This window comes from Haliotis cracherodii, unplaced genomic scaffold (assembly GCF_022045235.1).
Source record: "Haliotis cracherodii isolate W230 unplaced genomic scaffold, xgHalCrac1.p SCAF_19, whole genome shotgun sequence".
Taxonomy (NCBI): domain Eukaryota; kingdom Metazoa; phylum Mollusca; class Gastropoda; order Lepetellida; family Haliotidae; genus Haliotis; species Haliotis cracherodii.
This window is the reverse complement of record NW_027266274.1, coordinates 8,914,845-8,941,475: the sequence shown is the minus strand read 5'-3', so window position 1 is coordinate 8,941,475 and position 26,631 is coordinate 8,914,845. Positions and strand designations below refer to the sequence as shown.

The 26,631-nt window shown below is 41.1% G+C and overlaps 1 protein-coding gene across 1 annotated transcript; it reads right to left on the bottom strand.

Annotated features, from left to right (window-relative positions):
* Positions 1-409: 409 nt before the first annotated feature.
* On the bottom strand, positions 410-25,121 carry LOC139467087 (uncharacterized). Its single transcript, XM_071248805.1, has 18 exons — positions 25,056-25,121; positions 21,807-21,926; positions 20,662-20,739; positions 19,100-19,187; positions 17,425-17,475; positions 14,476-14,511; positions 13,873-13,931; positions 13,222-13,274; positions 12,479-12,606; positions 11,816-11,917; positions 9,785-9,864; positions 8,110-8,262; positions 6,789-6,857; positions 6,497-6,561; positions 5,444-5,506; positions 4,400-4,485; positions 3,422-3,537; positions 410-1,674 (listed from the first exon to the last, which is right to left on the bottom strand). Exons 2-18 carry the CDS (start codon positions 21,887-21,889, stop codon positions 1,590-1,592), a joined length of 1,395 nt encoding a protein of 464 aa, XP_071104906.1. The 5' UTR covers positions 21,890-21,926; positions 25,056-25,121; the 3' UTR covers positions 410-1,589.
* Between the last annotated feature and the right edge of the window lie 1,510 nt (positions 25,122-26,631).

The following is a 26,631-nucleotide window of genomic DNA, read 5'->3' as shown; positions in this document are numbered from 1 at the left end:
GTCTGTCGGTATAGAATGAGATCCGATGCAACTGTGCAGAGCTGGGGAATTCAGTGTGCACACCAAACAGTGGAATGTGTCAATGACTGGTAGAGTGTATTCAATGGTATTTGGCATTAAAATATTCAAAATATCAAAGCATGCATAAACCACTGGCCATAGAACTTTTTGGTTCAAATTTAAACGTGCACTGTGAACTCATGGACTCCAACATGGAGCCATTATTATCATAACCTGACACCTCTGCCTCAAAACCATTTTTTCGCTCACCTTAAGAATAAAAGATTTATGATCAATATCCAACCAGAATTGCTACCACAACCGACTTCATGTATATATACAACTTCCAGGGATCATCTATCAACAGAGGGAAACACAACCAGTAATTCACAATCATATTTTTCGCATACAGCACATGACCCAAAAGGAACACATTCCAAACTCCATACACTGTATACACACCACACACTAACACCTGTAAGGTACACAACACCTTCCCAAAGCTAGGGGTTAAAAGTCCAGTTTCCACCCTTGCTGAACTAGGCTGGTATTATGGGGTTGACTGTAGCACCAACAGTGGCAATCATGAGTTATGCCCCTTCTATGTCCTTCCTATGGACCAATCAGATTCCACCTCTCATATAATTGGCATTTGCTTCAAACAAAATGGCTGTGCCCAGTCAAGGTGATCTGATCCATAATCAAAATATATTTTGAAATATAAGGCCAGGCTTTTCTTATTTTTAGGATTACGGATTTTTCAGCCCAAAGTCCAGGGTTTAAGGAGGGATAAAAAAGAAGCCAGATGCATTTTTTTAAATGCAGAATGCCTCTGGCATACTTTATGAACATGTTCTGTGGTCAATCTGTGACGATAAAGCTCCTTGTAACAATAAAAATTCTACCACTTACAACAAGGACAATTGTCAAGGGACGCTATTCATCTTCAGCTTCGAGATCAACAAAGATCGATTATGTATCTCTTTACTAGTTTACAAGGGTAAATTCATATGTTTTTTTATTAAAAGGTGATGATAACAAATAAAATAACTGACTACACGGCTATCGGCAGGAAAAAAAAGAAGGAAATCTGATTTTTCTTTTTTTACACTTTCTCAAAAATTAGAGTTGGTGGGTCCGTAATCCGAATAATATAAAACGCATGGCCTTAAGGGTCTTACTTCGCAAAGTGTATCCAATTACGTGAGCACCTTCATTAAAAACATGAAAAGATTTAAAAATATCTGTTGACACCAAGTTGGCAGTACACGTTTTGCAAATCCTGCAATCAACTGAAATCTGCACAGCAGTTTATGAACCGGATGTCCATTACGTTACACAATTTTGATTGGACTATTAGACAGAACTCTAAAATGCCAGCCTAGTTCATCAAGGGTGGAAACTGGACCTTTATAGTCAGTTAATACCCTTGCCTCGGGAAGATGGGTACACAATCAAGATCACCTACATGTACAAATCTGAGGTTGGTCTTGTTATACATCATCTCAATGAGACCTCCCCACACAGGGTCTATGGAATGTTAGTCTGTTTATTGCTGTAGCATATCTGTACAATGACGCCTCCCTTGCTCAGTCTGGGTTGTCTGTCTGTGTGTCCTCCATCATGGCCGTCACATCCCCGAGTAGGCCTCCGCCCAGATCCTCTAGGTAATGTCTGCAAAACAAATCAATCAGTTTTTTCTGCAATAATTCTTTTGTTTTATTGGTTTGTTGTTTAATGCCACTTTTTTAAGGGAGAGAGTTCTATGAATATACAACTGTATTACAATGAATGTGTTGTTTCGGTGTAGATACTAACACCATTAAGGGGCTAAAACAAGGACTGGTCGGCTCGGAGTCAGTATACTGTGTCTGAGTGGGATATTCATGTTAAACTGTGGCATGGTATCTCAGTGAGCTAGCACTATAAATCGGCATCAATCCGGACTAGTACAAGCAGCCACACACACACATGTGCATGCACGTCACTATATAAGTGCAATAATCTTGGACCCGACGTTAAACCCCATTTCACCTCACCTCCAGCTACATGAGGGCTGACTAAATAATTGAGTCTGGACCTGACAATCCAGTGGTTGATATGGCTAGCTATCGAAATGGATCAAAGAGAATGATAATCGTGAACAAAATATCGATCAATTATCAATAAATATCGGAGAAGTACCTTTGAGCAAATATGAGAAAAAGTCTGAAAGAAATCAACATATTTCACATCACTGGTGAGTGGTGACACATTAATGCATGGATTACATTGTGGATATGTAATATATATCAAAAACAATCGCTTTCCGTCTTCGGCAATTGCCATTATTGACAATTAAAAGTCTGTTTTGGTAAATTATAATTTTATTTCATCACAGTAGTTTATGTAATATATTATCAATGACACAATTTTTCGTATCAATAATTGTTAATATTTCTTCCCATCAACGATAATTCCAATTATCAATCTTTCTAGTCAGCCCTAGTGGTTGATAATCAGCAATGATCCACATGGGTACGATAACACATAATCTAGCAAGTCACCTAGCCTGACCACATGATCCACTAAGTCACCTCTTACGACCAGCAAACGTTGCTAAGGACGTATTCTAACCCAGAATTCCCACAGTCTCAGTGATAATTCAGCAATAATTCAGCCTTAATCCTTTAAGCATCCTGCTGCAAAATTCTTTAAACTCCACTAACAAATTCTGTAAGGGACATGCTTTTTAACTGTTAAAAATAAAATTGATGCAGAAACTAAACTTGTTTCAGTATTTGCTAGACTAGGCTTAAAAAAATAAAAGAATTGGCTTGTTGCTTGTTCAAGCAAGTATGTCACCAGATAAACATTTGTGTACCATCAACCTGGGAAAGGGCCTCTACCGGTACCTACATAAACAAGCCTAAAAACTCCTATTGCCACCATGACCATAACTTGAGATGTGCAGTAAAGCAGTACACATGTAAAGGGAAGTAACTGTGTGCTATACTTGATCCAATTGTTTTTAAGTATAAGAATTTATTTTTAAAAATTTATAATTGAAATAAAAACGAAACATGCAGCAGATGATGCGGGCTGTGCCTGAGAACCAATGCTATTTTTTTTTTAGCCCTGTACATCAATTCTGAAATTATAGGCCATGATTTTAACATTGGATATGTCATGTATACTTCTGAATGACAATAAAACAAATGAATGGAAAAAAACAGTGATATCCATTTTTCCAATTGATATTTCTGTGCAAACACAACAAGAGATACTGTATTAGAAATTAAGGGGGTCTTTGGTTCCTTGTGGTTTTATCTAAAATATCCTTACTTTGACACCCCTAAAAATTAATTTTTTGAATTAAACTGTGACAAAGACCCATTGACTTTATTGTGAGCATCATCGATGTCCACACCACTGTACTTACTTCTTCAGCAGTGATGCTTCACTTAGAGTACTGCTGTTCATACTTTCTTCAAAGTAGTCGTCCCGAGCCTCTACGTCCCGCGCCTCCCTGGCCTGGTGAACCAGCTCCTCCAGATCCTGTAAAGGAGTTTTGTTTGACTGTTCTTCAACTCATCAATATTCCAGCCATATGACGGCGGTTTAAAAATAATCAAGTTTAGACTAGACAATCCAGTGATTGACATCATGAGAATCGATCCATGTAACTGGGATACAATGACATGCATCAACCAAGTCAGCGAGTCTGAACACCCGATCCCGTTAGTCGCCTCTTACGACAAACAGAGTCGCCTTTCACGGCAAGCATGGGTTGCTGAAGGTCTAGTCTACCCCAGATCTTCACGGGTCTGGTCAGCAAGACTGAAACAAACATCAGTATAGGTGGGACATACTTTTTCACTGTTTCAATTTGCATCACAGTACACTTTGTCTCAGGACCAGAAGCCATCTACTGACATTACCTTCGGGTGAAGTGAGCTGGATAAAACCATGATGAACCATATTTCAGTTACATCACAGCTTGTCAGCTTCATTTTGGAATATAACTCAATATGATTTAGGTCATAGATTGTTACCACTTGGGTAAAACAAGCACAGGTACTAACAAGGAGCATGAGGGGGCACGGTTGTCCCAGTTGGCTAAGGCGCCGTGATTCGCTGTGCCAGAAACCTATCATTGTGGGTTCGAATCCCGGTTCGCCCCGATTATGTTTCTAGGTTAGTCAGCACCATACCCGTGCTCGTGGGTTTCACCGAAGTGGTAAACATCTGAGACCTGCATCACTTTGAGCTTTCCTCCCACATTAAGCTGACATGCCGCAATAGAACTGGAATACTGTTAAAAGCAGCGTTAAACCTAACTCACTCACTCACTCACTCACTACTGGACCACTTGATCCATCTATAATCTTTGCCAGAACGAGCAAGACAAACATCCTACCTGACTGGAATCATATTCCTCGAAGTCATCAGCATAATCTGCTTCAGACTCGCTGCCATCTTTGGCCTCAGGAACCTCTTGTATGTCTGCGATGAGAAAGTCTCAATAAACCAACACTCAAGTCAAGGGGTTGTCATAGAACTATAGGCTATACTGTAACACCTCTGGTATACTTCAACAATAAGTCATGGTGGTGGCAAAGAATGCTTAGTTTATTTTTGACAGTACAACCATGTAGAACCTGGCGATCAGTGCTGAGGACAAGTTGGTTGGTTGGTTTGTTGTTTAACGCCGCACTCAGCAATATTCCAGCTATATGACAGCGGTCTGTAAATGATCAAGTCTAGACCAGACAATCCAGTGATTAATATCATGAGCATCGATCCACGCAATAGGAATTGATGACATGCATCAACCAAGTTAGTGAGCCTGACCACCCGATCCCGTTAGTCAATTTGGAAATGCCCATGACAAATAGTGTTACGATACACATGAGTCATTGTGCCTGTTTGTTTGTTTGTTTGTTTGTTGTTTAACGCGACCCTTAGCAATATTCCAGCTAAATGATGGCGGTCTGTAAATAATCAAGTCTGGACCAGCACCAGTGATTGACATCATGAGCTTTTGTGATACGATGACATGCATCAACTAAAGTCAGCGAGCCTGACCACCCGATCCCTTTAGTCGCATCTTATGACAAGCGGTCTCCTTTTATGGCAAGCATGGGTTGCTGAAGACCTATTCTAAGAGTTATTGTGTCATTCAAAAGGGCTGAAAGAAACAGAGGGCCTACATTACATCACAACGCTTTAACAGGACAGATGCAGTTGATAAAATTCTGTTTTCATCACAACAATATTTGCTCCACTGCAAAGTTGTTACAGAAAAAGAGAAAAGGGAATATTATGTGATCTTAGCACTAAGTCTTTGTTAAAGTATGGGAGTTATATACGTCTTAGTACTAAGATTGCTTTGTGGAACAAGGAAGGTAGCTCAGAGAACCAGAAATGTCAAATAATATGTATGCTTATAATTCATACCAACCTTCTTCGATTTCAGAAGATGATGATTCATCAAAATCATCTGAATACTCTGCCTTATCTTCTCCTGCAATAATAATTGAAATGATGTAATGTTGCGAATCATTGTCGTGAATGAATAAGTATGCTTTTACGCCGCTACAGCAATATTCCAGCGATATCACTGCAGAAATGGGCTTCACACACTGAAATGAACTCAGGTCGAGCGAACGCTTTCACCACTGGGCTACCCCAACGTCCCGCAAATATAATTCATGTGCAATCCTTGTTCTCTACCATTACTGTAGGGATGGTCCACAAGGTGATTAATGTCACGGAGCTAAGACAGTGGTGTAATGTGCCAGTAGAGATTGTTGTCAGTTTATGTGTTGTGATTGTCAGTGACAGGATATGACGGAAACACTATTAAAATATCCAGTGCTACAGTGGCCAGATTGTAACAGGAAGTGTGATATAGAGTTACCTCCCTTGGTTGTTGACAAACACAGGACAGCTTGACTGTTTGAGAAGCTTCATGATGTGAAAGTTTCTAGAAGGCTGGCCTTACCTTAATAAGGGCAAGACGGGGTGTTTCAAGGCCTTTTACGACCTGACTTACGTCTTGTTTACAGATTGGATGCCTATCTAAGGACATGGAACTTCTGCCAGCCTTCCAACAGTATTCTGGATCCACGAACGGAACACGGCCTCTTTCAAGTCATGCAACAGTGACATTCATAATTCTTGACATTAAAGAGTGCACAGACACTTATTGAAGGGTCTGTTACTTACTGCCACTGATAACCTGAATTTGATACCCACCTGGAAACAATAGGTTAGCCATAGCTCTATAAGTGAGTGCTGCTTCTGGTTGGTGAGACGGAGACTTCTGACTGTCGGTTGCCCTCCCTCCCTCCCTCTGACTACTGTGCCTTGTGTATGACAATACCTACCCTCCGGCCTGTTGCCAGCTCTATAAGTGAGTGCTGCTTCTGGCTGGTGAGACGGAGACTTCTGACTGTCGGTTGCCCTCCCTCCCTCCCTCTGACTACTGTGCCTTGTGTATGACAATACCTACCCTCCGGCCTGTTGCCAGCTCTATAAGTGAGTGCTGCTTCTGGCTGGTGAGACGGAGACTTCTGACTTTTGGTTGCCCTCTCTCCCTCCCTCTCACTAATGTGCCTTGTGTGTGACAATACCTACCCTCCAGCCTGTTGCCAGGTCTATAAGTGAGCGCTGCTTCTGGCTGGTGAGACGGAGACTTCTGACTGTCGGTTGCCCTCCCTACCACTACTGTGCCTTGTGTATGACAATACCTACCCTCTGGCCTGCTATAAGTGAGCGCTGCTTCTGGTTGGTGAGACGGAGACTTCTGGCTGTCGGTTGCCCTCCTACTGACTCTAGGACTGGGACCACTGGAGGACTTGTCACTGGGCGGACTGAAAAACAAAGTACCTTGAGGTTCCCGGATAACCTTTTACAAAAGAATAGAGGGCACGGGTGGCCCAGTCGTGTAAGGCGCCGCGATTCGCTCTCCAGAGTTGTGTCCCTTGGGCACACCCGAACCCTAAGATTGTGGGTTCGAATCCCGGTTCTCCCCGATTATGTTTCTAGGTTTGTCAGCACCATACCCGTGCTCGTGGGTTTCACCGAAGTGGTAAACGTCTGAGACCTGCATCACTTCGGGCTTTCCTCCCACATTAAGCTGACATGCCACGATATAACTTGAATATTGTTAAAAGCGGCGTTAAACCCAACTCACTCACTCACTTACAAAAGAATATTCCTTTCTGTATTTTACAGTTCTTTAATCCAAAGAGTATCAAATACAATCATTAACCAATGTATTTCTTTTGTAATAGTTGGAATACATGTAGTTCTAACTTGAAATCTAAAATACTCAATGGCTATTACCTCATCAGCTTGCATTTTCTTTGCTGTTTGTTGAAATATTTTGTCATATCTCATTACCAATAATCAAACCACCAGACAATCGATCATTGGGGATTGGAGACATCTGCTCCGATAAATGATTATCATTACTCATGAAAGTTTCTAGCTGATTGGCCAGTCACCTTCTTGTATTCAAAGAAGATGGCTTGGCGGCGTGTTTTGTTTTCCATCTCTTGTCACTGGATGAATTTTCTGATCCCACCCGGATCACTGTGGATGGTGATAGCCTGGTTTTATGTGTGTTGTTGTGGTGTAGTTTGTCCTGCCTATGACGGATTGCCTTGCCAGCTGAGTACAACTTGCCTTTGTCATCATGATGTTACAATATTCTATGTGTCTTACTTGCTTGTCACCTTACAACTGCCACAGCTGGTCGGAATCAGTGACCAGATCAAAAGCTTGTAAAGTCGTGATGATAAGTTTGTGTCATGCGATTTTACGTTCTAATGTTCGTGTACAACCCCAGTCATGTGATGTACAGCTTGCAAAACCTCCTACTTCCTGCTAGTGAGACATGTAACTCATATCAACTGTTGGAGTAAGTGAGTATGGTTTAACGCCGCTTTTAGCAATATCCCAGCAATTTCACGGCGGGGACACCAGAAATGGGCTTCACACATTGTACCCATGTCGGGAATAGAACCTGGGTCTTAGGCATGATGAGCGACCGCTTTATCCACTAGGCTACCCGACCGCCCCACCAACTGTTGGAACACAGACTGTCTAAAGTGTCCTTACCTCAAAAGTTTATCTTTGCTGCCTGGACTATCAGCTAGCAGAGACTGGCCTAGCGTGTCCCTGACACTCCTCTGCTGGAACAGTGTCTCCTTCTCCTGGATGAAGTCTCCCAGATGGGTCTGCACATACGGCAAGTTCAGGATGGCGCTGGCGCTGGTTACAGAAACCGTACCGTAAGAGACAGGTAAACCTAACAGTAAGAGACAGGTAAACCTAACAGGGAGAGACAGGTAAACCTAACAGTAAGGGACAGGTAAACCTAACAGTAAGAGACAGGTAAACCTAACAGTAAGGGACAGGTAAACCTAACAGGGAGAGACAGGTAAACCTAACAGTGAGAGACAGGTAAACCTGACAGTAAGAGACAGATAAACCTGACCGTAAAAGACAGGTAAACCTAACAGTAAGCGACAGGTAAACCTGACAGTGAGAGACAGGTAAACCTAACAGTGAGAGACAGGTAAACCTGACAGTAAGAGACAGATAAACCTGACCGTAAAAGACAGGTAAACCTAACAGTAAGCGACAGGTAAACCTAACAGTAAGAGACAGGTAAGACTAACAGTAAGAGACAGGTAAACCTGACAGTGAGAGACAGGTAAACCAAACAGTGAGAGACAGGTAAACCTGACAGTAAGAGACAGGTAAACCTAACAGTAAGAGACAGGTAAGACTAACAGTAAGAGACAGGTAAACCTGACAGTGAGAGACAGGTAAACCAAACAGTGAGAGACAGGTAAACCTAACAGTGAGAGACAGGTAAACCTGACAGTGAGAGACAGGTAAACCAAACAGTGAGAGACAGGTAAACCTAACAGTAAGAGACAGGTAAACCTAACAGTAAGAGACAGGTAAACCTAACAGTAAGCGACAGGTAAACCTGACAGTGAGAGACAGGTAAACCTAACAGTGAGAGACAGGTAAACCTAACAGTGAGAGACAGGTAAACCTAACAGTGAGAGACAGGTAAACCTAACAGTGAGAGACAGATAAACCTAACAGTGAGAGACAGGTAAACCTAACAGTGAGAGACAGGTAAGACTAACAGTAAGAGACAGGTAAACCTAACAGTAAGAGACAGGTAAACCTGACAGTAAGAGACAGGTAAACCTAACAGTAAGAGACAGGTAAACCTGACAGTGAGAGACAGGTAAACCTGACAGTGAGAGACAGGTAAACCTGACAGTGAGAGACAGGTAAACCTAACAGTAAGAGACAGGTAAACCTAACAGTAAGAGACAGCTCTTACAACAAGCATGAGGCACTAGGGCCTATTCTAACACTTTCCATATGACTTATTAGTCCCTACACAATTCTGTGATTGTGATTGAGCCGGACCCCAAATGTAGTCAGCATAAGGTACAAGGGCCTCCCCCTGAATATTTGGGTTAGAAATGGTCATCAACAACCCATGCTTGTCGTAAGAGGGGACTAACGGGATCAGGTTGTCAGGCTCGCTGACTTAGTTGATACATGTCATCCCTAATGAGTAGACTGATGCTCAAAATGACAATCACTGCATTGTCTGGTCCAGACACGAATATGCACAGTCCGCCATCAAGGAACGCGTGTGAAGCCAAAAGATCACTAGTGGCCATCAAGATCAACGGGGTTTCTTTGTTTATGTAAAATACAACACTGGAACACAATGTATGTTGAACACTTCCTGACGTACCTGGGTCTGTCTTCTGGTGTCTTGGCCAGCAGTAACTTCACCAACTCCCTCAGCTGCTGCGTGTACCGCGATGGAGGAGGCTGTAACAGTCAGTCACTGAGTTATAAGTTTTTCAGTTAACATGCAAGAGCAATATGCATAATAGGCTTAAAAAAATAAATGAATTGGTGCTCAGGCAATGACTTCTGAAAATATATGCAGGTGGGCGGTGTTTTTTTTAATTTGTTTTATTTATTAGGGGTGAGAGGGGGGTCAAACTAGTATGTAACGTGGGAAAGGGCCTCCCCCCAGAATAAAGTTTTGGGCTACTGTAGGACTTGGAATATTTAGTGATTTTTAAAACTGAAATGTAAAGAAACATGTGGCGAACTTTATGATGATGTGGGCGGTGCCCGAGAACCAAGACTATGATTTGTTTTAGCCATATATGACAACATAAGGATACATCAAGGTTAATACAGATATGCCAAGTCTTACACTAACACTAACACTAACACTAACACACTAACACTAACATATTCCAGCTGTATGACAGCGGCCTGTAATGAATCCAATGATTGATGTTAAGGCAACGATCCACACTGTGGAGGTATGATGACATGCATCAGTCATAGATCCATTAAGTCGCCTCTTACGACCAGCATACGAGGGCTGGCTGAAAAGTTCTAAGCCTAACAGTGAAAGACCCATACCAAGTCAATGGTTTTCATTTATTTCTCCACATAGTCCCCTTCCAGGTTTACACACTTTTGCCAGCGATGCTGCAAGGCCTGGAAGCCGGTCAAGAAGAAATTTTCTTCAGCCACCCTAAAAAAGTCATTCACAGCGGAAATGACGTCATCATTACAAGGAAAATGGCGACCGGCTGGTTCCTTTTTCATTTTGGGAAACAGGTGGAAGTCTGACGGAGCCAAATCGGGTGAATAAGGGGGATGGTCAATGAGTTTGAAGCCACAATCATGGATTGCTGACATGGCAACCACCGATTTGTGAACAGGAGCATTGTCTTGGTGGAACAGGACTCCTTTAGTGAGCATTCCCCGTCGCTTAGCTTTGATAGCTTCACGCAACTGTCTCAGTAGGTCAGCATAATATCTTCCATTGATAGTCTGGCCTTTTTCAAGATAGTCAATCAGCAGAATACCCTTGGAATCCCAAAAGACTGAAGCCATCACCTTTCCAGCAGAGGGAACCGATTTGGCTTTTGGGGGGACTGATGATTCCGGATGCTTCCATTGTTTAGACTGAATTTTGGTGTCTGGTTGAAAGTGATGAGTCATCGGGATCTGCTTCAAAACGGCATAAATTGTCACGGGACGTCAGGAATCTGACACGTTTCTGATCTGCTGTCAAGAGCTTTGGCACCCATCTTACAGAAACTAATGTCATTCCCAACTCGTTGGTGATAATGTGCTCAACCCTCTCATGAGAGATGCCCACAACACTGGCAACATGTCGAGTGGTCAATTGTCGATCAGCCATCACCATGCTATGCACCCGGGAAATGTTTTCTGGAATGGTTGCTGTTGAAGGCCTTCCTGGTCGCGGGTCATCGTCAAGGCTCTCTCTGCCACGCTTGAATTCCGCAGCCCACTTCTTTTCAGTGGAAAAGGAAGGGGTATCATGTCTGTGTTGGAGTTAGCCCTTTCAGTTGCAGGTACTTGATGACTGCCCTATAGCCAGTTTTGTCCATTTCTGGTGATTTCAATGGGTAGGTTCACGAGATGGTCTGGTACAGAGACAATAATAACACTACAGTTGCAGTTCTTATGTCTATGATTCATTAAATGATTGTACTTGTTGGTGTACTTGTTGGTTTCATTCCGATTGAGATATCCCACTTAGGCTTAGAACTTTTCAGCCAGCACTCGTAGGTTGGTAGTGTCCAATTCTAGCATAGATTCCCTACAGGTTCCCAATGTAGATGCCTACTACAATTAGCATTAACTATAGCCATATGAAAACATCAGGTGTTCTTTAACTTCTTTTGAGTAGTATACATATGTATAACATTAATAAAAATGTTTTTACCACAAACTCGGCCTTAACAATCTTGGAGAAGAGACTGAGGATGTTGGGGGCGTCAAACGGCGTACAGAGAGCACACAGCTCATACAGGATACAGCCCAGAGCCTGCACAGACAAAACACATACAGTCATTGTTGGGGGCGTCAAACGGCGTACAGAGAGCACACAACTCATACAGGATACAGCCCAGAGCCTGCACAGACAAAACACATACAGTCATTGTTGGGGGCGTCAAACGGCGTACAGAGAGCACACAGCTCATACAGGATACAGCCCAGAGCCTGCACAGACAAAACACATACAGTCATTGTTGGGGGCGTCAAACGGCGTACAGAGAGCACACAGCTCATACAGGATACAGCCCAGAGCCTGCACAGACAAAACACATACAGTCAACTGTATCAAAATATCTCATAGTCTCAAGTCTTCAAGTTCTAAAGGGGCACGGGTGACCCAGTCGTCTAAGGCCATTATCTGAGTATTTACAATGTCTGTGTGATGCTACACTCCCCATTATAGCAAGAGTAATTGCGATAAACATGGCTGTCTGAAAACATATGATGTCCGAAAACCTATGATCAGATGACAAATGCTGTCCGAAGTGATGTACTGTTAAAAGGAACCACTTAACAAAGTGGCGTTAAACACAGCTCACTCACTACTTACCCAGATATCCGACTTGGAGTTGTACGGGATGTCCTGACAGAGCTCAGGACTCAGATATGTCGGCGTCCCAACCACGGTCTTGGCTACATCAATAGTACTGTCCAAAGTCTTGGAGATTCCAAAATCACCTGTGCAAGTAAAGGTATTGATCATTTGCGGATGCATAACAAGTTACTAGTGTATTTTGATCCAGAGAAATTTAGATTTAACATTTCTCATTATTAATAAAAGAAATGTTATTTTAGATAGATGCTAAGCATTCCTTCTGAAAGTTGAGACTGAAGAATGAGTTCATCAAGTTTATCAAGCCCTAGAAACTCAGGAGTCAAGCTGCTGAACGTGGTCACCAATCAACGCTCCGAGACCGAGCTTGCTTAACTTCACCTGATTTGTTATATGTGCATGTGCTGTGCGCTGTGTGCACAGGACCACATGCATTTCAGCAATAACTATATTATTCTTACCGCGATGAAGTGAGTATGGTTTTAAGCCGCTTTTAGCAATATTCCAGCAATATCACGGCGGGGGACACCAGAAATGGGCTTCATATATTGTACCCATGTCGGGAATCGAACCCGGGTCTTCGGCGTGACGAGTGAACGCTTTAACCACTAGGCTACCCGACCACCCCCTTACCGCCATGAAACAAATATTGGTCAACCCTGTAACAAAACAAAATCGTAACAAAATATCGCAGCCCAAGGCAATTACCATAATAAATTAATAATCAAATTTCACCTTACCTATCTTTACTACATTTTTCTTTGTCAGAAAAATATTCTCTGTTTTCAAATCTCTGAAATGGAAAAAAGAATTAAGTACTTCAAACATTTTAAAAGAAGACAAAGATAGAAGGTTTGGAACTTGTGACACAGAATACATACATGAATCATACTGACAATACTAAAGCACAACATCAAGGTCACAATCCAGGGTAGGTACAATAGCGATACTTTGACAGATTTGAACCATGAATGGGTAAACTAAATTGGTATTTATGGTAACAGCAGCGGTTTGCCAAACATATCAGCATAAATGCATCTCGCTTTCTCCTTCCCTAGTTACCAATATTATAGAAATATCATAGATTTGTTTGTTGATTGTTTAACACCGCACTCAACAATATTTTAGCTGTATGATGGCAGTTTATAAATAGCCAAGTCTGGGCCAGACAATCCAGTGATCAGCATCAATCTATGCAATAGAGATCCAATGACAGGCATCAACCAAGTCAGCGAGCCTGACCACCTGATCCTGTTAGTGGCTCCTACAAGCACTGGGTTTGGGGATCCCCACGGAGAGAATATAGTTAGTCAGTTCTGGCTAGTGTGGACATACTCCGCCCTGGAATCACCATGGAGAGCTCATTTTCATGAAGTACATGATTGACATACCTGTGTAGAATCTTCTTGGAATGGAAATACTGCACTCCCATTACAATCTGCAGGAACCACTAATGAAAAGAGGAACACCCTGATTAAAACTGAAGTTGCATTATCTGATGTTTCTTTGCATGTTAACAATGAAATAAGTCCCCCTGCTACTTTCAAAGTGATCTCAATGTCATATGTTGAGAAATCTTTCATCATACCATAAGCTCATTTGGGAGGTGAGGTGAAATGGGGTTTAACGTCACGTCCAAGATTATTGCACTTATATAGCGACGTGTATGTGTGTGTGTGGCTGCTTGTACTAGTCCGGACTGATGCCGATTTATAGTGCTAGCTCACTGAGATACCATGCCGCAGTTAAACATGAACACCCCACTCAGACACAGTATACTGAATCCGAGCCGACCAATCCTTGTTTTAGCCCCTTAATGCTGAGCGCCAGACAGGGTAACAACAAGTACCATCTTTTAATGTCTTTTGGTATGACGCGGTCGGGGATCAAACTCCGGACCTTCCGCTCTACCATCAGACCACGCTCATTTGGAGGTAAAGAGGTGATGACACTTTTCTGATGTTATCGTATTTAAAGAATACAAATCTACCAACCTCCATGATCTGCTTTTCTTCAAAATACTTTTTCTCCTGGAAAAAAAAGGAAAATAATACATTGTCGGAGATATTTTGATGTAGTGATTGTTTGTCTCTAAGTAATGATCACTTTGATTATTGTAATTTTTTTGTAGCTTGTAATACCCATCATGGCTGAACTTCACTACTGGTAAGGACTTAATTTTCTCTAAGTCATTGCTTAAAAGAACAAGGGCAAAAGTGAGCATGGCTCACTAATACCCCCGACCCGCCTAGTGTGTCAAGCAGTCCATCACGCTCAACTGGCCCTGTGTGAGATGCGTGATGGGAGTCACTCTGTTTCATTAGAAAATGGATAGGGTTAGGGTTTGAAAAATTCATATAAAAATGGCAAAAATAATATAAAAAAAATTTCCCTTTTGACTGCACCCCTCCATATGACACAGATTATATGCATATAATATAGATTATAAGTTTGAGATGAATCCACTGAATAGTTTAAGAGAAATTGTGAGGACAAAGTTTTCGGATGGAAACTTGGTATAACTATATACCCCCGACCTTTTTAGGTCTGGGGTATAAAAATGTGACTTAAGGTAACTTCAATTCGGTTTTAAATAATGACTGAGCATGGAGGGGGATATAGGCCCAAAGCTGCTTTTGACAGTATTTCATCTCTGTGTGGGAGGAAAGACCTTAATGACACATTAGCACCAGTACAGCAAAACCAATGTGGGAAAATCTGGGACTTGAATCTATGATCCAAAGCTCCTCACAGAGACATTCTCATTAAAATCAGATCTTAGTTCTCGCTACCGCTAAACAAAGATCTGAGGACATCCCATTAGGGGTCACGTCAGAACGATCTTTTATCCGACCAATCAGAGCATCGCTTACCAGATTATGGAAGTGACAGTCGGAATGGGATTTCTAATCATGCAACCTCGGAAACTCTAACTCCGAACGATAGTTACGTGTTCAACGACTGAATCCATACAATCTTAGAAATAAGATTTGATTTTAATGAGATTGCTCACAGAGACAGCCAGCTCTCTATACTACCGCTGCCACCAGTCAAAGCTCCTCACAGAGATAGCCAGCTCTCTATACTACCACTGCCACCAGTCAAAGCTCCTCACAGAGATAGCCAGCTCTCTATACTACCACTGCCACCAGTGAAAGCTCCTCACAGAGATAGCCAGCTCTCTATACTACCGCTGCCACCAGTCAAAGCTCCTCACAGAGATAGCCAGCTCTACCGCTGCCACCAGTCAAAGCTCCTCACAGAGATAGCCAGCTCTCTATACTACCGCTGCCACCAGTCAAAGCTCCTCACAGAGATAGCCAGCTCTCTATACTACCGCTGCCACCAGTCAAAGCTCCTCACAGAGATAGCCAGCTCTCTATACTACCACTGCCACCAGTCAAAGCTCCTCACAGAGACAGCCAGCTCTCTATACTACCGCTGCCACCAGTCAAAGCTCCTCACAGAGACAGCCAGCTCTACCGCTGCCACCAGTCAAAGCTCCTCACAGAGACAGCCAGCTCTCTATACTACCACTGCCACCAGTCAAAGCTCCTCACAGAGATAGCCAGCTCTCTATACTACCACTGCCACCAGTCAAAGCTCCTCACAGAGACAGCCAGCTCTCTATACTACCGCTGCCACCAGTCAAAGCTCCTCACAGAGACAGCCAGCTCTACCGCTGCCACCAGTCAAAGCTCCTCACAGAGACAGCCAGCTCTCTATACTACCACTGCCACCAGTCAAAGCTCCTCACAGAGACAGCCAGCTCTCTATACTACCGCTGCCACCAGTCAAAGCTCCTCACAGAGACAGCCAGCTCTCTATACTACTGCTGCCACAAGTCAAAGCTCCTCACTGTGATAGGTTGCTTCCACCATGCATGGAGTTGAACTCGCTACCAACTGACCTTTATGTTTACAAACAAGTGAGGACTGTCATGACGCCGAATACTCCAACCCCGCCTAAATTGTCTTCTTTGTTTGTCAGTTTGAATTTCTATTTCATTTCAACTATCATGTATTTAGTATAGTAAGAATGTAAGGGGTGAGTTGGTTGATATATTACGTTGTCTGCAATTTCGAACCAATCTGATTAGACAAAAAGTAAAATTCATCAAGGAAATCTTCTTTTTTTTAAACCTTTTCAAACTTCACAATGATGGCACATAAATAAAGTATCAACTTTACTACATTTGGGGTTAGAGGGAAAATTTCAAGATTCTTGTAATGATTCTTGTTACCGAGAGTGTAACAAGGGTGTAAACAGCTGAGAAGGAGTTTGCTATGGTCCAATGAAAGGGACGTACCGTATTCGACGTAATAAGCGCCCAGGGCGGTCTCAAAATAAGAAATAGGGGGCTCTTATTAGAATGTTATTTTGTTGAAAAAAACAGAGTTGAAAGATAAATTTTGTGGTTTATGCTGACAGCCTGAAATGTTTATGCACAACAGACATATTTTTCCAGAATCAAATGCCCATATTTAAGGGTGCATATAACACACGAGTGTGTATTTTACGCGAATAAATAAGTCTTGTGTACAGAGAACTGGAGCGCCAATGACTGTTGGTCCACCCATGCCCTCCCTGTTTTAGTGTCATGTCGATCATATGTAACATGAACTTCATTTCATATTTCTTTTCCACATTTCATGGATATGAAGAGGTATCGTTTTTAGTTCCTTAAAGAATAATATACAATATATCAGCTGATCAACCCCCTTATAAATCCCTACAATACTAGCACACTTAAGGCATTACTTAAGGGGTGATGGAGTAGCCTAGTGGTTAAAGCAATTGCTCATCATGCTGAAGACCCGGGTTCTATTCCCCACACGGGTACAATGTGTGAAGCCCATTTCTGGTGTCCCCCGCTGTGATATTGCTGTAACATTGCTGAAAGTGGCGTACAACAATACTCACTCACTCATTACTATAAATACCTTTGTTGCTTCTCGAATCTTATCTTCAATTGTACCCCCATCGCAATAGTCCTGAAAATAGACAAAAAGTCACTTTCTCTTCAGTTATAAATCAAAATAGTCATATAACATGCGTAATTATAATAATTATACCAGAAAATATAGTTGATATTGACACACTATAAAACAATATGAAATCTACATCATAGCTGCAAAGCATAATGCTAACATGACAGATTAAGCATGCTGAGTCATCGATTTGTTATATATTACTTAAAAGAATATACTTTTCAGGATTATGTCATATTTATTATGGCTGTTTATTGTCTGGAATTTGTATAGCAATATATTGCCATCAACATGCCGCTATTTTTTTTTCCACTATCGAACCATCCTATATTTTTTCTTTCTTAAAGAACAGAATAGTGCTTTCCGTCGGCTTTTCGGCTTTTCCAGGGATTAATATCATAGTCTACAGGCTCAGTTACCATTGATAATCAAAGGAATGCTTCTTCAAGGGAGGTAACACAGTAACAAATAACAGTGCATACCAGAAATATTTATTTGTCTGAGCATAGCTATTCCACCTTTTTATCTTTGTTCCTTAATTGTAAAATTCAAAGAAATACACTTATTTATGTAATTTTTCCTTAAACCGACCCACTTGGATTGTATCATAAATACATATAAATAAATATCCATATAAAATCTCCACAATAAATATTTTCATACCACCATGTCAAAATGATGTGACCTGATTGGTCCACATGATCTTGATGAAATACTATGTATCCTGCCTTGGATATGGCTGCACATGGATTTCTGAGAGGCAGAATAAATCCCTTCTACCAAGCTTCGAAGCAAAAATCTGCACGCTTTTTCCGAATCAATGAAAGTCACTTGAGTCATGTGACATAGCACAAATTAATCCCAGCTCAATCGAACAGCTGTTTTCCATTAATTTTGAATTTGTTTTAATTCTTTATAATGTCATTTTAAAACATGCTGGTAAGATAAATTTGTAGCGGGATCACTTGGGATGCATGGGGTTTTAGGCATCCCTCGTTAGGTTTTATACAATGAGAGAGTGGAATAAAACCTAACGGGGGACGCATAAAACCCCACGTGACCTTGCTACAACACATAATATAAATACTTGTTAATTCATACTATGGTGGCCTACATTTGAGTCGGGCTATGTTCTTACCAATTAAAATCAGATCTTAGTTCTCGCTACTGCTAAACAAAGATCTGAGGACATCCCATTACGGGTCACGTCAGACCGACCTTGCGCGAACTTTGACCAACGAATGGACTGACTGACAAGAAGTCGACATTAGCCAATCAGAAGGCAGCTTTCTCGTGCTTTACGGCACTAATTTCAAATTGGCGACTACGCTTCGAAACATATGTTCACAAATTCTCGATTAAAAATTTGAAACCTGAACTAAAGAGCATTCTGGAATGGCTAAAAGATGGTCTAGATTGTATGGATTCAGTCGTTAAGCCCATAACGATCGTTCGGAATACCCCGTGTTAAAGTTTTCGAGGTTGCATGACTAGAGATCACATTCCGACTGTCACTTTCATGATCTGGTAAGCGACGCTATGACGTGACCCTCAATGGGATGTCTTCAGATCTTTGTTTAGCGGTAGCAAGAACTAAGATCTGATTTTAATGAGATTGTGTTCTCACCTGTATTATAACAAGACATTCCTCTACTTCATCACAGAAGCTTTCTTGAAAGGCAACAATATGTGGGTGCTTCAGTTTCTCTAATATTCTGAAGAAACAAAAGAAGGCTTGATTAACAAAGACAAATACAACATGCTGAAAGGCAACCGGTCTGCCATACAGACCCCATCTTTAAAAGTCCAGTTCCCACCCTTGCCGAACAAGGCTGTAATTCCTGGGCTCGATTGTAGCACCACCAGTTGTTATTACGAGTCATGTCCCTACTGAGCCTCTCCTATGGACCAATCAGATTCCACCTCTTGTATCACTTGCATTTGTATCAAACAAAATGGCAGCGCCAAGTCAAAACAATCTGATCGATAATCAAGTTCTATAGTGTTATAAAAGGGGGTTTTCATCGTGATGTGCAATAAATTGCGTGAGCACCTTCATTAAAAACATGAAAAGAGTTGGAAAATATTTGTTGACAACGAGTTGGCGGTTGCCAATTTTGATTGGACTATGCATAGACTCGTTAGTCCAGCCAAAATGTAACTCCTTAATACCAGCCTAGTTCGGCAAGGGTGGAAACTGGACTTTTACAGTCAGTTAACTCTCTTGCTTCGGGGAGATGTACAGACCCTGAAACAAATATATCCAGTCTATCCCATGCAAGTCTTTAATAGTTGGCTTTTTGTTTTGTTTGCTGTTTAACGCCGCACTCAGTGTTCAACGCCTCACTCAGCAATATTCCAGCTATATGACGGCGGTCTGAAAGTAATCGAGTCTGGACCAGACAGTCCAGTGATTGACACCATGAGCATTGATCCCTGCAATTGGGATCGATGACATGCATCAACCAAGTCAGCGAGCCTGACCACCCGATCCCCTTAGTTGTCTCTTACGACCAGCAAAGTCACCTTTTACGGCAAGCATGGGTTGCTGAAGACCTATTCTACCCCGTATCTTCACGTACAATAAGGTTGGTCTAGATTACTGCACTTTCAGCAGATGAGTGTCTCCAAGCTCCTTTGTATTATATGCTATTAGATAATTTAACAACTGTTGATGTGAGTCTAAAGAGATACAAACAAGCCAGTAACAAGCATTATTGTCCCAGACAAACAATACTTTCTAGATCTGAAGATCTAGGTGGAGAATAGGTCTCCAGCAACAAAGACTAACAGGATCATGTGATCAGGCTGGCTGACTTTTGATGCATGTCATTGTATTCAAAATACCAGTACCTAGATCAACGATCATGATGTCAATCACTGGATTGTCTGGTGCAGACTTGATTATTTACAGACCGCTATCATTTAGCTGGAATACTGCTGAGAGTGGCGTTGAACAACAAACAAACAAACAAACAAACAAAACAATCATACTTTCTGATACATGTATGATAGGATGATCACATTCAGCTGTTACAAAATAAAGTCTTAACATGCAGAGTTCTTAAATTCAGTTTTTATCACCCCACTTTTATTCACTGCATAAAATAATCTATTCTATCTTTTTAGATGTCGAAAATGCCGGAAGTATTATATTTGTTTCTACTGACAAAAGAACTAAATGGTTACCTGGCCTCCTTTATTACTGCTTCTTTTGTTCGTGTTTTTCTCCTTTCGTCCAGATCTATCTTCTTTAAAGCAAACAATCTGAAAGTAAAGTATTACATATGTAGGTGCATGAATAGTTGGTTAAACATGGGGTCAATACTGGAAACTCTGCCTGCCCTGCGCTCATAAACAGTCCTCCAAATTATTCACCAACATGTCATTTGCCTATCACATTCATTGCTAAAGTCTGACATTTTGTTTCTGAGTGTCTCAGTGCATTGACAGTAGGGCTGGGATGATTAAATAAACCGGGTACCCGACCACCTATTACCTGACCCGACCCCCTATTACCAGACCAGGGTACCTGGCCCCCAATTACCTCACCCGGGCACCAAGCCCCTATTACCCGACCCAGGTACCCGACCCAGGTATCCGACCCCCAATTACCTGACCCGGGTACCAGGCCCCTATTACCTGACCCGGGTACCAGGCCCCTATTACCTGACTCGGGTACCAGGCCCCTATTACCCGACCCAGGTACCCGACCCCCTATTACCAGACCCGGGCACCAGGCCCCTATTACCTGACCCGGGTACCAGGCCCCTATTACCTGACCCGGGCACCAGGCCCCTATTACCCGACCCAGGTACCCGACCCCCTATTACTTGACCCGGGTACCAGGCCCCTATTACCCGACCCAGGTACCCGACCCCCTATTACCAGACCCGGGCACCAGGCCCCTATTACCCGACCCAGGTACCCGACCCCCTATTACCAGACCCGGGCACCAGGCCCCTATTACCCGACCCAGGTACCCGACCCCCTATTACCTGACCCGGGTACCAGGCCCCTATTACCCGACCCAGGTACCCGACCCCCAATTACTTGACCCGGGTACCTGCTGAACATAATCCTTCACAATTACATTTGTAGATAAATCAAATATTATTGGCTAGTTCAAATGCTTCACAAAGTATACAATGTATATAGCCCATAAAGACATTACTTTACTCATTAACATCTTCATCTAAAAAAGGTGTGAATAAAATTATTTTCTTGTGAGAAGATAATCAGTTCATCACTGCACAGCTGTAAGAGCAATGCTAGACACATTCGTTCACATATATTTCATCAGTAAACATAGTATGAATTCTCTACTGACTTACCTCTTTGTGTCCTTATGTCTGACCAGGTACACAGCACCACATGACCCCGAGCCAAGACGCTTGATAGTTTCATACTTGTCCATTTTGTGACCTGTTATATCGTCTAATGACGTTGTTTACCTGAAACAGTCAGAAAAAAGACATTCAAAACTCATAACATGACTAATTTTATACATATGATACCCACCCATTTTTACAGTAATTTTTTTTAAAATTCTAACAAATTCAATTTAGTTTATATTTGACTCTTTGTCTCCATTAGATTCCAGGGCATCAATTAATTTCATGCAAACAGCTGACACAGCATCTATTCAGTGTCCGAAATAACTGCCTGCCTGACTGTCTGGCAGATAATTTTAAGACAACTTACGTATTCCGTTCTATTATAAATCCCCGTAGATTCTCAAGTAATTGTTTATTATTTAAACTGAATCAAGACATGATTTGTCTCTTATTTTTCGCGATTTTTCAATATTTATGATGTCTGAATGCGGGCAGGTAACTTTGAACATGTTGTGGGTGACCTGCACGACTGTCTTGTTAGGTCTTAAAACTATTTCAAACCCTGGCTGGCACAGTGGCAACTCAATTATTAATTAATAATTATTAATTGGCCATCTAATCCCAAAAGTAAACCGTATTCTTAATTAAATGTTTAAAGACAATATATATTTTACTTCCCACTCGTAACTTACAGAAAATTAAGAAAGGTGCTTGCCAATGGAATTAATAACTTGTAAATATTTGTTTTCAACAAATGTGGGCCCACTTTATTTTCTTAATAGAGATGACTGCAGGTGGGCCCACATTTTAGAAAGTCGATAGTTGTCATGTATTGAGTGTAATATGTACATCTTCTTTGGTTGGTTTAGTGCTGGTAGCAATTTTCTAAAATGTGGGCCCACTCCCCTTCCCCCATCATGTATGGTGATCCAAACAAGTGCACCCACATTTTTATAGGACTACAGGAAAGTTTTATTAGGTTGGCATGGTGCTGATAATCTATTTCTAAATTTGGGCTGGCATGTTTACGTCATAGAGATTGCAACAGGAAGGACCACATTTATAACTTGCGAAGTTCCATTAACTTACTGATAACCTTTTTTCTATTCTATAATGTGGGCCCACATTGTTCCCGTCATTTATGGTGATCGAAACAAGTGGGCCCACATTTTTATATGGCCAAGCTTCATTAGGTTGCTTAATTAGATCTGATAATCAATTTCTAAATGTAGGCCCACATTTTCCGTCATAATGATTGCAGCAGGAGGGACCACATTTATAAATCGCTAACCTTGATTAGGTTGGCTCACTTATAACCATTTTCTAAGATGTGGGTCCACTCCTTCCGTGATATGTATACATAGTGATCGACTCAGGTGGCCCAAATTTGTAAATCGCTAGGCTTCATTTGGTCGAGTAAGTCATTAAGTGGGCTCACATTTGTAATTATTTTCTATGGATATGTAGCAATATATATGGTTCTCAGTTTGATATATTGATGGGAAATGTCTTTATAAATTATTTAGTGTAATGTTACCTCTACGATAGGTGCACAAAGTCTATGAAGTTTTAATAACGTCATCAGCTGATCACTCTCGTTCCACAAAGTTTTGCAAAAATAGTTACAATGCAAGAAACGTATTTCAAATTAAAATTGTGAGACAATACCATACATTCCACGTTTTCCTGTATAACATGTCTAATCATAAATGTTGGTGGTGATATAAAACCGAAAATTGTCTATACTTGAATCGAACTCGGTCATAATACAAGCCTATATGACCTCAAGAAAATTCCAGGAACTTGTTCCATATAAGGAATAACTCATGAATATTAATGACCCCATGACCTAGTTTTGTGATGTTTGTACAAGTGGGTTCTGCTGTAGTTTCTACTCATTTGTATATTCTTATCCAATTAAAAGTCACAATACTCATTTTAAATAGACAAAATAGTAGTTCATAATACAGAATTTTTATGTAGTATATATTTTCTACAACAAGTGTGTTTAGTTTTGAATTTGGGCTCAGAGCTACAGATAAGATGTGCTGTGTATTTGTGTAAATTACCCCCCAAAACAAATTAAAAACCCAATTACTTTCAATTAACTTGCGTACAGAAATGCATTCATTAAATGGAAAACTCAATTGTTTGAAAACAGCATGCAAAAATACCCAATGAAGCACCCAGCATGCATACAACGGATCTAATTTCCAAAACACTTACTTTCCGAGTCAAGCCTACATTTAGAACCAGTATATTACATCATTGCATATATTTTTTTAATCTCAGAAAGTTAACTCACTTTGGAAAAATCCAATAGAGTGAAGAATAGATGAGTTAAAAAGATATTGGTTACGCAATGAAAAATGTAATAACCCAATTAAAATAAGAAACCTTTGAGTAAAAACTCAATTGCTCAAAAAGTTATCTCGAGCTCTGTGAGCCCTCAAACTTTCAGGGGTGGTCAGGTAACCTAGTGGTTAAAGCGTTTAGCTCGTCAAACCGAATACCCGGGCTTGATTCCCGACATGGGTACAATGTGTGAAGCCCATTTCTGGTGTCCCTCGACGTGATATTGCTGGAATATTGCTAAAAGCGGCGTAAAACCTCACTCACTCACTCAAACTTTCAATTAGGCAAGCGGAATAAGCCCCCTTCCGGAAACACAGATAATGAGATTTCGCCCTACAGTCATTCAAGGGGTACACATGCAGAGAGCAACCATAATTAATCACCAGCAATAAGGCAGCATATCACAGTATTAGAGAACCTATTTTGTGGACAGAGCATATGACCACTGTCTACTAAGGGTCGGCATTAGCTGGAGGACGGGTCTAATAGAGGAAATATGGCAAATAATATGGTGCATCTGTATTTGACTGAAATTCACAGACTCATGCCAGTCCCGGTGTTTGTGGCAAGAATCTTATTGTCTTTAATTACGACAGGTAGAATGCAAGCGACAGCGATCAGCAATTGCATAATTTTTTTAACAATATGGTTCTGCTTGGCTGGGGTGTGATTACTAGAATACACGCTTTAGTGAGGGAAATGACACATTGTCCTTGTGAGCTGTGATGACAAATTCCGAAAATAGAGTCGACTTGAGCTCTAGTCTAGGCCTATTTTCGTATCGATTAAGGTTAATTTTAGCCCTGACAACTCAACAACTAGGTCATAATACATCTTCTCAACAAGGAAGTATATCTAAACATTTGAAATTGCATCCGAAATTACACTTACAACTCAAACACAAAACAAATTCATCAAACGAGCCCGTAAAACAAATCACGGCGGCCATGATGTAAACATAATGGAATCCATCGTCATGTTTGCTATTGAAATAGCGATTGGCTGACTTAACAGCACTTACCCAATGGAAAAGCTTGTTACAAAATACACCCGGACTACTTTAACCGTGCCAAACCATATCGTTTTCTCTTACCAATAACGCCTTTTACCAAACGAGGATACGGTATGTAGAGTTTTATATAGAAAAGTAACGATATATGATCTATTTTTTTAATATCTGTCCATCAATATATTACTTAGGTTGGTTTCCACACTTACATTTTTCATATTAAATTAACAAGAAAAACACCCCAATGCCAGTGTATCTCAAGGATAACCAAATCCGTCCCTGTTTCAGGTAAATGAAATAATTATAAACATCAATGTCAAGGTTCATTACACAAACATGAAAACATGTATACCTGTTCACCTAGCTGTCAGTGGGAACCCGGTAGGATCAGAGAGTATAAGGTGAATGCAAAACCCTCTCAGACAGAACAAGCGGATGGGGTTGCATACTCCCCATGGAGCTGAGAATGTAATAAAATGCACAGAAGCCCTGTCCTTCGTTTTCATGGTCACGGCGTAAGTTTTCACATGTTGTTTAGCATGTGCCGCTGTGTCTACAGAGTCGTATGCTACGTCATTTTTAGAAGTGGACTTTAATTACAAATACGTATTGAGTATTTGGAAACAGATGAAGTGTTCCACTCAAGTAACGTTAGGATAACTATTGTAGTTTTTGGTCAAATCCATGTTTTCAAGTGTATAAATGCAATCTTTCTCTTGCAGTTTATTTTGGCAACATATGGTGATACATGTTAGATTACAATTATTGTGGGGATGTAATATGTGACATCTTCCCCAAGCTCCTCACTGCGATAGTACGTTCCCGGAGCTCTCAAGTCTAAAGAAGGTGTCACGCGCTGGGAAGGAGCTTGCATCTAAGGCAAGGGAGATAACTTACCATAATAGTCCAGTTTCAATTCGGTTAACTCCCTTGCCCCGGAAAGATTACTTTGAGACGAAAATAGCTGATTTCTCACTAGCTTCATTTTCTGATGTTGAATGTTCATGAAAATTAATGAACACCCAAATATTTAATCAGGCTGAATAATGGATGCTATGTGTTTAATCCAGAATGTTGATGGTGCTGGCTCGTAGATAAAAGGCAAATAAAAACAAGTGTGAAATCGAACGAAGGTTATCGTATTGTTAACTTTAGTAGATTGTTCCACATGTGAAATGTTTCAGTCTGTCTTGGGTCCATATCTTTTTTTGTGTTTCTTATCTCCGACCTCAACCAGCAAGAGATCGAGCGGGCGAAATAGAATTGAAAACTTTTTTTAAAACAAAAAAACCAACTGTTTTTCACTAATTGTGTAATTACTATATGACATCGTAAAGTTTAAAACATACGAAAGCCCATTACGACCATATTAGTATTTTTTTTCTCTCTTTTAAAAGTCGTTATAACGAGAAAAAAGTCGTAATTACGACTCTTGTTTTCATAATGACAACTTTTCTT